Below are 14521 nucleotides of genomic sequence, written 5' to 3' on the forward strand. Positions count from 1 at the left end.
ACTGTATAGCGTGGGAATATCCAACTGATACAAACCTCTTCCTGCTCAGCTTGCTCAAATAAATGACCCTGACCTGCTCTGAATGGATCCTCTAGACCAGTAGTGTTTCTGTCTGGTGTAGTGTCCCCTCCTTCCACCACTCTGTCTGAATGTCAAGAGGAAAATTTCCCCAAAAGGTATTCAGACTGTTACAGCTGGGCCGTCTTTTCCTCCCCACTGTTCTCACGCACTGGGGATGCTGAGGTCAGGAGAATGACAGACTCTCCACGGCTTTCTGTTGTAGACTGGTTTTGTTTTCAAATCCTGCTGCCTGCATGGCACAGCCCAATCCCCATGGAGGACCCCAATAAGGACTATGGTGGGTTGACCCTGGCTGGACACCAGGTGGCCACCAAAGCTGCTCTATCACTCCCCTCCTCAGATGGACAGGTGAGAGAAAATATAACGAAAGGCTCGTGGGTTGAGATAAGGACAGGGAAAGATCTCTTACCAGTTGCTGTCATGGGCAAAACAGACTCGACTTGGGGAAAATTAAGTTAATTTATTACCACTCAAATCAGAGTAGGATAATGAGAAGTAAAACCAAATCTTAAAATACTTTCCTTCCACCTCTCCCTTCTTCCCGGACACAGCTTCACTCCCAAATTCCCTACCTCCCCCCAACCCCCAGCAGCACAGGGGGACAGGGAATGGGGGTTGCGGTCAGTTTATCACACATTGTCTCTGTTGCTCCTTCCTCCTCAGGGGCAGGACTCCTCACACTCCTCCCCTGCTCCAGTGTGGGTCCCTCCCACGGGCTGCAGTCCTTCAGGCACAGAGTGCTCCAGCGTGGGTCCCCCATGGGGTCACAAGTCCAGAAAACCTGCTCTGTGGGTTCCTCTCTCCACGGGTCCACAGGTCCTGCCAGGAGCCTGCCCCAGCACGGGCTTCCCACAGGGTCACAGCCTCCTTCGGGCATCCACCTGCTCCGGCATGGGGACCTCCACCGGCTGCAGGTGGATATCTGCTCCACCATGGACCTCCATGGGCTGCAGGGGAATCTGGGGTCCAGCACCTGGAGCACCTCCTCCCCCTCCTTCTTCACTGACTTTAGGGTGTGCAGAGTTGTTTCTCTCACATGTTCTCACTCCTCTCTCCGGCTGCAATTGTGCAGTTTGGGGTTTTTTTTCCCCTTCAAAAATCTGTTATCCCAGAGGCACTACTGCCATCGCTGATGGGCTCGGCCTTGGACAGTGTTGGGTCTGTCTTGGTGCTGGCTGGCATTGGCTCTGTTGGACACAGGGGAAGCTTCTAGCAGCTTCTCACAGAAGCCACCCCTGTAGCCCCAGGTGCTACCAAAACCTTGCCACACAAACCCAATAGAGTTCCTCAGCTCTCATTTCCATGCTTGCTACCTCCCAAATCTATTACTTGAGTTAACAGGCAGTGAGGAGTTAGTATTTAGACATCCTTTGTCCAAAGTTTTCAGGAAGATAATAACTCATTCTATCTTCAGCCTGGTGTGAAGGTAAGGTTTGGTCCAGGTGCTCTCAGTTTGATGTTCCCTGCTGCTGATGTCATTGAACCTCTTTAATACCATGTGGACTCTTATCACCCTAATCCTGACACACTTTATGTACAAGCAATGTAAATCACCACTTCTCTTTTCTTGGAAATCAGAGACCCTGTGCACAGTTCCTCCCTAGCTGGAATCTTCCTTACACTTTAGATATACATTTTCCTCCACTAGCTCTCAGCCACTCCAGCAAATGACTCCTATATGGCTCTGCAGGTGATTTATACACCTTCAGTAAGTCCTCTGTGCATTTGCTCCCTTCCCCTGCCTCCGCACATGTGCAGCTGAAATGCCTCGGCATGCTGTATCTTCTGAGTTAACTATGCTGATGGATCAGTGTCCCCAAACAGCACAGATAAAGAGTTTAGGGAATTGAGAGACTCTGGTTTGATTTGGTTAGCTCTAGCTTTGTGCTTTCAGGCTGGAGCAAGATCTGCTCTAAGTATTGAAGGACAGGGCAACACTAACAAAGCAAAGAATTTTTTGGTTAGTGGAGCTGTCTGAAAAGTTGGCAAAAAGCCCCAAAGGAGGACTATCAAAGTATTGACTACAGCCATCTTAAATGCTCCAGGCTGTTTGTGCTTAATACTGAGCTTGTTTTCACCTGAAAATTGAGTTGGCCTGCTCTGAGTACAAGTGACTGGAACATGAAAAAACTCGGCTGCAAAAATGGAGGGCGATAAACAGCAAAGTAGTTGTTGAAATTTGAATCACTGTATCTGTGTTGCACTGTATACCAAAATAATGGCACCATTCAGAATCCAGCCCTTTTCTTCATCCATGAAAAAGCCAGATCCACCTTCAGTGTTATCCCAAGTTGAATTTGTTGTATGGGCAAATGAAACGTCTGAGTAAAATTTAACCAAGCTAAAGATGCAGCAAAGGTAAATGTTAACTGTTCGCTTTCCATGGCTAATTTCTCAACTTTTCTCAGGTAAAAGGTAAGCTCCCAATTGCCTAGTCTCTGGTTGCTCTGCCTGGACAATCTGAACCAATTTCCTACAGACAAACCTACACATCAGTCCCTGCCACTCACAAAACCACACTGGGTCTGATGCAAAACTAGTTGCAACTTGTTGTTGTGAATTTGCATTTAGTTACATTGTGCCATGACTATGCTGGTATTGATAGCTGTTGCACAGATCCTGGACTGACTCCCTCTTTTCCTCTTTCCAGCAGCGGTTGTTTCTCAAGTTCTGATGAGTCTTGCTCCTTATTGTTATATTATTGCTATTTATTTCAGCAGCTCTGAACTGACTCCCACTGAAGCCAGCAAGTTTAACTATTGGCTTCACAAGGAATGTAATGGTACACTTGAATAGCATAAACATATTCTATATCAACTCTGATAGCTCAGCCTCCTTGCTTCCCCTCCTTGTTATGTAGTGGGGTGGTCTGACAGCTACTGGTTTTCCAAGAAACATATGCTTGTCATAAGTTCTCCCTGTGCTTCCTGTTTTGTGGTTTTGGGTGGGGTTTTTGTGTGTGTGTGGTGGGGTTTTTGCTGTTGTTTTGGTGGGTTTTGGGGGTTGGTGGTTTTTTTTAAATCCCTTATCTCAACTTGAATGAAAGATGTTACTGAAATTCTGGGAGATGGACTAAGTGTGTGCATGTGCACATACACAGAGAAAGCAAGTGTGAGATGACATTTGGCTTTCCTGACTCATTGAAATCACTACAACCTGAGCGTGAAGATTTTTAAAGGAAAAATCTTGTCTTGAATACAGCTGCTTAACTTCTTTGTGCTTTATTTCATGAAGAAAGAGCAACATGTATTTGTCTGGTATTGCTATGGTGACATCCAGTCACAGATTGGTGAGGAAGGCAGTGGCAGTGCAAACACAAAATCTCATGAGATGTGCATAACTTGCTGTTAGATGTGACCTTGCCTAGTTTTGAAAATGATACTTTTTCTAACAACTGCTCCAATGAAACAGATGGAAAATGGAAATACAGAATTAAAAAAAAAAATCAAGCCAATTTGCTGAGTTAGTCTTACTCTATTACCTTAACACTTGGTACTGGCCTACAGTGGGCAATCAGAAACTTTGGGTTCCCTAGTCAACTGGTATAAATAGGATTTGTAGTGATCTCCAAGAATGTCTCGAGAATGCTTTCTTCATGCCAACTTCTGGCTGCATCAGCACCACAGCTTTTGGCACTAAGGGAGCAGGTCTTCCTATAAAAATGTGCTTGTCAACATTGAAGAAGGAGTCTAGACTTCAGCTGTAGACAGCTGGTAAAGCAGAATACCTGGAAATTAATGGGAAGCAGGGACAGTGTGGCAGCATCTCTTGGCTGTATGAAGTTGCGCTTGGCTTTTACCCAGGGAGGACACCTGCTTTCTATCCACGCTGTGTCCCACTGGTCAGCCCCAGCCACATATGCGCTGCATGGGATATCTCTGGACTCTACACCTACTCCACAGGTCCTTAGCTACTTCTAGGGGGTCTTTGTAAGTCATCTTCAACTTAGCTCCTTCTGATTTTGCCAACTCAGCCTGTACTTAGAATCCTGCCCCCTTAGGGAGAAACTCCAGCTGAAAACATCGCAAATCAGGAGGAACTACTGCTACAGTCTGCCCAGCCTTCTGTCCCACTCAGCTTTTGTTCCACTTTCCTGGGGTTTGGGAAAATGTGAAGGTCTTTTCTAAGATGGCTCTTAAGTAAGCAGGCTTGTGTAGCAGACTGGGGAAAAGAAGACAAAGGGGGGTAGGGGTGCTGCTGCATCATGACGAAATGTGTTATATATGCAATATCGGCCACCCTTCACCACAGGATTGCCTTGATTTTGTGAGAGGTTGCTCTGCAAGGGCATGTTAAGGGCCGTTTGGCCCTGAGATTTCCTTCCTGGCACTCCTTACTACACACACCAAGGCCAAACAGCACAAACTGGTCCCAAGGGCAGTGGTGGGGATCCAGTATCAGGAGTATATAGGTGCTAGCACTAGATATAGGAGGGAAAAAGAGAAAGGAAAATGAGTGTGTGGGCTTGAAATAAGGGGAGGTGGAAGTAAACTGACATGCCAGAAGGAAGAACATAGCACAGGAGATTGTGCAGGCTGAGGAGAGATTAACAGGTATTAGAAGAAAGCAAAAGACATGAGAGAATTCCAATCGATGCAGAGACAAGCAGCAGGGAATGTTCTTAGCAAGGAGCATGAGGAAATTGAACACATGGCAAGGTATGAATAAGCAGGCAGACCTGAGAAGCTGTAAGGGGAGGATGGAGAAAAACCTTAAAATCCAGAAATGGGAAGTATATGAACAAATATCTAAAATAATAATACTTTCCAAATCAGAAATAATAGTTTTGTTTACCTTGATGTTAGAAAGCCATACATAAACTAAGCAAAGGCAGTGTAGGAATAATTTTATTTAGTATTTTGGTAACACAATGATACATCTCAAAATGACCATAGAAGTTAACTCACTGAACAACTGCATACATTCTAAATGGGTGCTACTAAATTTGAGTAACTTCACGATTATACAAGGCATTATTTGGACCAACAGCTATATAGTGTGTGACCCCCTGACAGACATGAGCAGTGTAAATGGACATTGCATTAGTAGCCAATGCATAGTTAAAGCTTTTGGAAGAGTACAAAATTGCAAAAGCCATTTTTATTAAAATATGAATGGGTGATCCTTGCATTAGAATAACTATTCAGTTGTAGGTTACATCCTTTATTTTTTTTTTTTTAATAACAATACTTACAAAGGTACAAGGAAAATTGTCTTGCTAGCATCTGATCTAATGTAGATCTCCATATGAAAATGCTGAGTATCTTATAAAGCTTTTCACAGGTATAGGCTAAGTTCTGGGATATCACAGACTTGTACATAATTCAGAAAAACACCTGAGGTTACTCCTTTGTGTATGTAATAGAAAACTTTTTTAGCTCTAAAAAAAGAAGATAGATGCCATATGAAGTCAGAGACTTTAAACAGGTACATTACTACTGTTTGGGGTTTTGGAGCAGTACTTTCAGGCTTGATTCACGTTTTTAAAATCAGTAATGAAGCTTCTACTTAAGAAGATCAGGATTGTGTCGTTAACTCAGCTCTTCCCAATGTCAGTATGAGTTCTGTCACTGCAGCCAATGTGACTAAGACTGGCTGAAGTCTTAGTCTGAGAGACCCAGTCAGAAGACCCAGTGCAAATCTTCACTTGCTTAGGTCTCAGCAGAGCTACTTTACTGTGTAGAATTGCACCCTTATTTTTCTAGCTCTACTAATACCTTATTTAGTATTAGGCTGACCACAGCAAGTCATGTGAGGTACTCTCATTTCTGATGGATTTCATGTGTTATTGAAGGTCATATGCAGCTCTAAAGAAGTGCCCAACACTTTTCAGAATCAGGCATTTACATAGGGTTGGTTGCTCTTTAGAGAAATACATGCAGCTTTGTGTACACAAACATTAGACAGAAGTTCAAGGCCATAAAGTTTCATATGTGTGTTTTACTTCAAAATAATAGTTTTGGTTGGTTTTGGTTTTTTATTTTATGTCCTTTGCCTTACAAAAAATTTAAAAGTACTTTTTCTTCAGTTAATGGGTACATTAATTAGGACATGTAATGCTAGTTTTCCTTCTGAGATTGTTCTGAGAAAATTGTACTAAAAGTACCTAGTTGATTTTTGGATATACCATTTAACTCAACCTACAGAATAACTAGTGAGCAGGTGTATATTTGATGTACGCTTTACTTGAGGCTTGCAGCATGAAAGTTTTAATATGAAAACCCCACATTCTCACTTCTAAATACCTTGGCCCGTGTGGATTTTACTGGGCTTTCCTATGTGCCTAGGGACAGGGATATTAACTCTTTACTAGAGAAATACAAAGTTCAGCTATACCTTTATAAAACTTTCTAATTCAACTATTTATTTTGTTCATAAATATGCTAATGAACAGATTAGCATATGGTTTGTATCACCCTTGCCATTTGAAATCTGATCTTTCAAAACTTAATGAAAAGTTACTATACTAGGACATTCTGTTCATTCTCCTACAAAATATGAATTTTTTTTTCAAATGTGCTTATAAGCAAGTCTTGTTTTAGTCATTTATGTAAACACTTTTGAATGCTAAAGGCAAGACTTTACATTGTCATTTTACCAAAAATCATTTGAACATTTATCATTGAGGCATTAATGTACATCCCAGCAGTCACAACACAGGAGCTGCCATGTGCCTATGGCAGTTTCCAGTAGGGTGAATTCAGAGGCAGGCTGATCCACCCCACCCTACCCTCCTCTTTTTTTTTTTTTTTTTTTTTTAATAAGGTATTTCACTTTGGGATGTGGAGTCACTGAAGGCGAACTTAGAGTTCAAGGCATAGCGCATGGAGACATGGAAAGGATTGTATAAACAGTTCCTGGAGATGCTCCAACCAGTCAGTAGATAAAAAACTCTTTATAACAGCGATTTCTGTGAACAAGCTAGAAAAGAAAAGGCTTACTTTCAAATTGCATATGTTTTATCATTTAATATATTAAATTGTTCCCCTGGCTCTCCTTCTAGAATTAAAAAGAGGACTGAATTATACCTTGTGCAGTTTTTCTTCCTGCTCTTGTAACTTGTAATACTGGCTAGTTTCCAAAAAGATTGCCAGAACAAACTATAACTTATTTAAGTCTAAAAAGAGAGAGGGGGGGTTATTTTTAGATGTAAGGTTTGTTGCTTAGGCATTTGCTGACAGCTGATTTTCATTGGCTGCTTTCTCTGCTTGCAGTCTTTGGACAGCCTGATCGAGCAAATCCATAGTATCTCTAAGCGTAACATTCAAGGTAAATGGCTTAGGTTTAATGGTCAACCCATAGGTGAAGTCCATTTTAGGGTCCTCATTTGGATTAGCAGTAAAATTGCACTGATGCACCAGTATGGAGGTAAAGAGAAACAGCTGCACCTTGGATAACTCCTCTCCAATACACCGACGTTTTCCCAATGAGAAAATCATCACACTACTAGTAAGATCTTTATTGATGAATCCATTCTCATCCAGGAATCTCGTTGGATCAAAATCCTCTGGGTTGGACCATTTTGCTGGATCGTGATTCACTGACCACTGATTAACAAAAATCACTGTGTCCTTGGGAATGAGGTAGCCCATTACGAAGGTGTTGGTTGTGGTGGCATGTGGGATAGTAACAGGCACAAAGCTGCTGAAACGCATGGATTCATACAAGAAAGCCATGACGTAGGGCAAGTGAGGCTGATCTTCAGCACATGGCAGACGGTCTCTTCCAACAATCCTATCCACTTCTTCCTGCATTTTAGCCTGCACGTTCGGATACCTGTCATTTAAAGTAAGATGTGTGTACGTACATAACATTTCCAAAGATTTTCCTAAAAATAATCCTTGCTGCAAACATTTTTCACAGAACCTTACCCCTACCCTAAATAATGCAGTTTGAGCAAAGTTTAAATATATTGCAGAAACTTGTAGACCTTGATAGAAAACTTTGAGAGAAAAATCCAAACTTACCATGCAATGGTGTCATTCTAAATCTAACTTGCTCAGTTTTCACCTTAATATCACATGTAACTGATTCTCAAAATAAAAAATGAAACTAACTTAAAATGTGCTGAAACTGAATATTCTGATCCAATTTTGAAAATTCATTCTATAACTAAAATTACTTGTCTCTTCTAAATATTGGGCCTTCTGTGGGAACAAGGATTTGATTTTCCAGCTCTGTCTGTGACTTCTAAAAGTTAGCATGGAGGTTGTTATCACTGGCCATATTGCATACATATGAAAGTCTGCAGGTTTTTAAAGTGAAAAAATCCCTGCTAATAATTGTCAGAATAAGCTTTGTGCACATCCCACTCTTAGTTTGTGTATACTTTTTCTAACTAGTATCAAACCATGTTTTCTTTATAATGTATTTTAAGATGACTGTCTTGAAGTCTGAATAGTTTGGAAGACTACACGGTAACTAAACAAGATCAAAATATTAATAGATTTTGCTTATTTTCTTTTGCTTCTCTAAAAGCACACGTTCCTCCAAGCCTTTATTTGCTTCAAGTATTCAAGTTTGGCTTCTGTGTGCTTGCCTTTTCCTCCTGCAGCAGATCTGCATGTCAAACGCTGGGCAAACGTTAAAAAACGGGGAGAAACCCAACGGTTTATGTGAACACTGGGCACCGTACCCTTAGCTCGAAGCATTAAGTATTTGCCTGTTTTTCCAAGAAGCGGTTGAGTAGATGATGTTTGCATAAGCCTACAAATGATGCAGATGTTGAAAGAAAAAGCCAGGACGGGCAAGAGAATCGGCGTTACGCCTTCTTCTATCACCCCCCCCGCCCCAGCTGAGATTCTCCCCCTGGAAGAGCTGGTGCCAGGCAGGGTGCAGGGGGGGTGTGCTTGCACCCGCCGCCTGCCCAGCCGGTCTGCCTTTCCCGAAGTCACGCAACGGCGATAAAGGCACACACTGCGGGCACGTTAACATAATAGCGGGTTTGTAAACGGGTGCACGAACTCTTTGTCTTGCTTAAGCGGTCATTATCCTGTTCCTGTGATCTCCCCTATCTTGACCTGGTAAAATCTGTTACTTTCAGGTTTTATTCGGCTGCCTTTTTGCCAGCCTCTCTTTGTGCACCCCTACCCGACCGCCAGAGAAGGCTTTTTCTTGTTGTTTTTTTATCCTTTCTTAACTTTTTCTGGCAGGCTTCCCAGAGCTTCCGTGCCAGTTAATCGGAAGCCGCTGAGGTACGCCGGCACCCGGCGGGCCGGCCGGTCCCTCAGAGCGAGCCCCGGCCCCGCCCGCACCGAGCTGTTATGCGCTCGTTTGGGCCGGCTTTTGCCGCCGAGGGAGCCTGCCCGGCGGCGAGTTCGCCCCCGCAGCGCCATGCGAACGGGGGCGGCCCACGGCTGCCGCTCCCGCCGCGCCGCCCCGGGCTGACCGACTCCCGCGCCCCTCCCCGGGGCAGGAGTGCCGCCCCGGCCTCCCGCCTCCGCCCGGGCGGCGGGGAGGGTCGGCCCCGCCGGCACCTACCTGATGAGGAAGATGAGGAGCCACTGCAGGGCGGTGGAGAGGGTGTCCTGGCTGGCGCCGAAGATGTCGGTGACGGTGGCGGGCACGTGCTCGAGCTGCAGCCGCGGCTGCTCCCGCTGCAGGCGGATGAAGGCGTCCATCATGTCGCGGGGGGCGGCCCCCGGGCGCAGGCTGCGCTGGTGCTGCAGGAACTTGCCGCGGACGAAGCCGTAGAAGTCGCGGTTGAGGTCGCGGAAGGCGCGGTAGGCGGCGCGCACGGGGCTGGGGAAGCGCTGGAGCCAGGGCAGCGCGTCTACCAGGCTGCCGGCGCCCACCGCCCGCCCGAACTGCTCGTTGCGCCCCACCAGGCGCAGGAACTCGCCGTCGCCGTGGCTGTAGCGACGGCCGAAGCACAGGGCGCTCATCACGTTGGCCACGGCCACCACCAGGACGCGCGAGGGGTCGAGGAAGGCGCCGCCGGCGCTGCCGCGCACCAGCAGCGCCACCAGCGCCCGCGCCTCGCCCACCAGGTGCCGCTCCAGCAGCCGGCGGGTGGCGGGGCTGCCGGTGGAGAAGGCCCGCACCGTGGCGTGCGCCGCCCGGCGGTGCAGCTTCCACAGCTCCGAGTAGCCGCCGAAGGCCAGGCTGAGCCCGCCCGACACCAGCTGGAAGGAGGGGAAGGGCGGCCGGCCGGCGAAGGCGGCCCCCTGGCGGACGAGGGCCTGCCGGATGGCGCGCTCCCCGTTCAGCACCACCACGGGCCAGCGCCCCAGGCGCAGCTGGAAGACGGCGCCGTAGGTGCTGGCCAGGCGGGCGAAGGAGAGGTGCGGCGCGCTGCCCAGCTGCGCCGCGTTGCCGATCAGGGGCCAGGGGAAGGGGCCCGGCGGCGCCCGGCGCTGGCTCTGCCGCCGGCGCTGCTGCCGCTGCAGGAGGAGCTTGCCCAGGTGGACGGCGGCGAGCAGGCAGAGGAGGAGCAGCAGGCAGCCTTGCGAGGCGGGGAGGCCGCGCAGGGCTTCCCCGAGCCTCTCGAGGGCCATGCTGCAAGGGAAGGGGAAAGGTCAGCGGGCAGCGACCCCGCGGAAGGGCTGGGGCGCGCCGCGCCGCCCGCGGGCGGGGAGAGGCCCGGGCGCGCGAGGGGACGGGGGCGCGCTGGGGACTGGCGGAGGGGAGCGCCGGCAGCCGTCTCGGCGCTCGGAGTCGGGCTGTGCGTCCTTGCTCTGCGTCCTTGCTATGCACCCCTCGCGTGCCTGAAGCCCGCCCGGATCCTGCGCGAAAAACAAGGGATGATCGATAATCAAGGGGCAAGCGCTCAGTAAGGGCTCAAAACCGTATTTGGCGTCGCGGCCGCTGCTCTCTTCCCCCCTCCCCCCCTTCTTCCCCAGTGGGGAAAGTTTGCAGCGGCGGATCCAGGAGGTCACAGCTGGGGGAGGCAGAAAGGGAGGCGGGAGGATGCTCTCGCCTGACGAGCCTCCGCAGATGCAGGCAGCCGCCCTGCGCTGGAGACAGGTTCATCCCGGCGCTGCGCATCGCTCCTCCCGGCGAAGGAGCCCCTGCGAGAAACGGGCTCCCCGCGCCGCCGTCGGAGCTTCCCGCCGCGCCGGAGAGGAAACCTCCGCACATGGCCACGGAGCCCTCTCTGTCCCGAGCCATTCCTTCCCTCCCGCACCGTCGTGCCCGTCGCGGCAGCGCAGGCCGGCGGCCCCGGGGATGGGCCGCGGAGGATGCCTGAGGTCCCGGCGTGGCAAAGCTGACCGGTCCCGCTTCCCAGCCCCCTGCCCGGGGACCACCCGCTCCTACCGTTTGCTCCAGCCTTTCCGAAGCAGCGAGGGGAAGAAGGGGTGAAATAAGCGGCCACCTCGGGCGCCTGTAGCAGAACTGACCTGTTGCACGCTGCTTCCATCCGAGACCTCGGCGAGGACGGAGGGGAGCCGGGCAGCCGCAGGAGGAGAGCGGCGACGGCGAGGTTCAGATCCCAGCTTCTGGGAAACTCATTAGGAGCCCCGGTTCCTGTCACCCGGAGCTTGGCAGGTCATGTGCAGGAAAATGCCAGTTGCACCCGATCCCAGCGCAGAGTTACTATCACCTTCCCAGCGCTTTAACCCTTCGGAGCTCTCCCTGCCGGTGCAGCCCCGCGGGCCGGGGGCGAGCAGGCTGCTGCTGCCGCCCCCTCCCTCCCTCCCTCCCTCCCACCCGCCTGCCGGGCTGCGGGGACGGGACGGGGCCACCCCGGCCCGCTGCAGGGAGAGAAGGCGAGCGGCTCAGAGGACGCGGGGAGGACGGACCGCTGCCCCCAGGCGGAGCCGGAGCCGGAGCAGCCGTGACTGGGCGCCTGGCATTGGTACTCGCGGCTTTAAATCCGCCGGTATCCGCGGTGCGCGGCGCGGCGCGGGCGTGCCGCAGTTAGCCCCGCTGACAAATCGCCGCTGCCCGGCCCTTCCCCTGGCTTGAGGGGGTCGCAGCTATTTGCCGGCTGCCCTCGGGCCCCTCGCCAAGCGGAGCGGCTGAGCCGCCGAGGCTTTTATGGCCGGGGCCAAAAGCTTTCGCGGAGGAGGTGCCGGGAGGGGAGCGGGGTGGCGGGCGGGCTCGCAGCCCTCCCTGTCGGGAGGCAAGGTCTCCCCTGCATCTTGGGGGCTGAGGAAGCCGGAGAGCTTCCCCTCCTCCGCCTGTCGCCTCCCCGTTGCGTGCGGAGTTTGCATTGCGTGAGCCGGGGCTGGAAAGCCTCCAGCCATCTCCTCCCCGGGCCCCTACCCCTCCTAGCAATACCTGACACCGGCTCGGCGGGGCAGGAGGCAGGGAAGCGCCGGGCAGCTCGCACCCCGGCCGGCCCCGCCGCTGCCCTCCAGCCTCGCCCCCGCCCCGCTCCCGCTTCTCTCCCGCTCGCGCCGCTTTTTTTTACTCTTAAATCTGGCACCTCCGCCCGCCCCGGGAGGGCTGGCGAGGGGCGTGCGGGTGCGGCGCTCCAAGGCCCCCCGGGCTTTCCGGCGCCCCGGGGGAACCGGGGCCGCAAAACCCCCCGGCATCAAGGAAACCGTTCCCCAAGAAATCAGAACGCTCTTGCCTTGTTGTCGTCGTTTTTGCTGTACCAAGCAAAATTTAAAAATACGACATTTATTTCAGATTATCTACAGTCACGTCGTGAGAAGAAAATAAGGTGTTTTGGTAGCATTTAGGGATTAGACAAAATTAGATGCTGGGAGCCAGCCCAGCTCAGGGTGTGAACCCAGGCCTGGCCAGGCAGCTACTGCTTCCGTCTTTGCTAAGAAGTGTAATCCTGGCTGCTGTCACTGTCCCGGGCTCTTCCAGTCAGCAGTACCACCGCTTGCTCAGACTGCCATGAGCCATATTTCTCTGTGTGCCTCAGAGCGCACCATTGCCAAGTTACAGAGGTGTCAAAAACACTTTTTCTGAGCAGTGCCAGGAAAGTGAGCTTCCCTCTTCCCAGCCCCATCTCTAGGGTGAACTGGAAGGATCCTGCAGTCCAGCCCAGCACATGGCCCAGCTTCAAAGAGGAGCAAAAGTAGCTCCATCCCTATGGTGTTAAGGTTAGGGCAAGCTTGGAGAGAGACTAGGCGGTTTGGTCTCTCTCTCTCACCACCTGAAGGTTGAAACCAAATTTCACCCTGCTATAACCGCTCGGCTGTGGCAAAGTGGCCTGTCCCACCCTGACGGCCACCCTTCCCTCCTTCATCAGTCACATGTCAAAGAAGAGACATGGGCTTCTCCCTGCAGAGTGTTCTGGGCACTCGATCTAGGAGGCAAGGACTAGCTTGGATCAGTTACCTGAGCTCTGGATTATAGTGGTGGGCATTTGCCATTGCCAGCAGGTAAATTTGCGTTTTTCCTGGTGACTGTGGTAATCAGTTGCCTAAAATCCAGGCATTACAGCTCTTGTTAGTAAGACCCTAAATCCTTTCTTTGATGTAGCACTTAAACTAGTTGTACTGCAGTCAAAGTGGGAGATTGCCGTTTACTTTGGGGCAAGCAGAACAGATTCCATTCCAGCTCCCATGTAAATCTGAATTTATAAATAGTGTCCTCAAGGTGGCCAAACTCTGGTTGCAGTTGGTAAGAGGAAAAACAGCTCGGCGTGGGGCTGCTGGAGGTGACATGCTGTGCTGTTTCTTTCCTTTGCGGGCAAGTGGCCCTGCACCCACCTCACTGTTTCTCATCCATCTGTTCAGTGAGGCAGTGTGGGCCCAGTGCACTGTACACTTTGCATCCTCCTGACATTTTTCCTCAACATTGTACTGCAAGTGGGATTGCGTCCTGGCCACTAGCAAGCAGTACAGAGGAAGAGCACATTTCCACTATCATCAGCGGCAGATTCACAGTTTAAGGCATGAGTCCAGGAATTACAAGTCCTGGTATATATTTTTTATGTCGTAAGAAAACTTTAAGTTCTTTTTTTTTTTTTTTTTTTCTTTCACTTCTCTTTGGTCTTCAGGAGTTCAGCTGCTATTAGACAGGAGAGAAAGAAAAATCTATTTTAGATATTTTGTTCTATTGTGGTAGTACCAGCTGGTCCCCCTGTACTACATGCCGTACAGCCAGAATATTTAGTCTTGACTTACTATTGCATCTATTACAGCCGGAGTATTATTTTGACTGTATGCAATGAATGTTTTCTCAATTTTCTAGGCTCTGATTCTATGTGACCTTGATTAGTCCCTTACAATCAAGCATAACTTGGGTGAAACATTTTATCACAGCAATGAACTAGTGCGGTACAAACAATGCGGGCAATGGATGATCAGGCCCTTGGTCTCTCTTATATTCCACAAACTGCCCTCCTGCCTGCCTCTTTATTTACTCTTCTCACTTCTTTTGTTTCTAGAAGCATAGAAGTTCAGAATTCGTCTTAGATAATGCATGGTTCTTTTTTCCCAGTTCTGGGGACTTAATTGAGATGCAGCTCCTACTGAAGCCAGTCCCAGGTTCCTGAGTCAAAGTTAGTTTTGTTAGGCATCGAAGACTGAATCAC

General features: G+C 49.8%; 1 protein-coding gene across 3 annotated transcripts; it reads right to left on the reverse strand.

Annotated features, from left to right (window-relative positions):
• Positions 1-4910: 4910 nt before the first annotated feature.
• LOC115350101 (cytochrome P450 1B1) lies at positions 4911-12607 on the reverse strand. 3 transcript variants are annotated; one of them, XM_030035337.2, is made up of 4 exons: positions 11421-12607; positions 9562-10578; positions 8621-8787; positions 4911-7857 (listed from the first exon to the last, which is right to left on the reverse strand). In XM_030035337.2, the coding sequence occupies exons 1-4, from the start codon at positions 11438-11440 to the stop codon at positions 7673-7675; spliced, it is 1389 nt and encodes a 462-aa protein (XP_029891197.1). In that variant the 5' UTR covers positions 11441-12607; the 3' UTR covers positions 4911-7672. The 3 variants fall into 3 exon arrangements, with proteins under 3 accessions (XP_029891197.1, XP_029891196.1, XP_040984403.1); XM_030035336.2 differs by lacking the exon at positions 8621-8787 and having other exon boundaries at positions 11421-12570; XM_041128469.1 differs by lacking the exon at positions 8621-8787 and having other exon boundaries at positions 9562-10805; positions 11421-12570.
• Positions 12608-14521: the final 1914 nt, after the last annotated feature.

The sequence above is a fragment of the Aquila chrysaetos genome, chromosome 13 (genome assembly GCF_900496995.4).
Source record: "Aquila chrysaetos chrysaetos chromosome 13, bAquChr1.4, whole genome shotgun sequence".
Lineage (NCBI taxonomy): Eukaryota > Metazoa > Chordata > Aves > Accipitriformes > Accipitridae > Aquila > Aquila chrysaetos.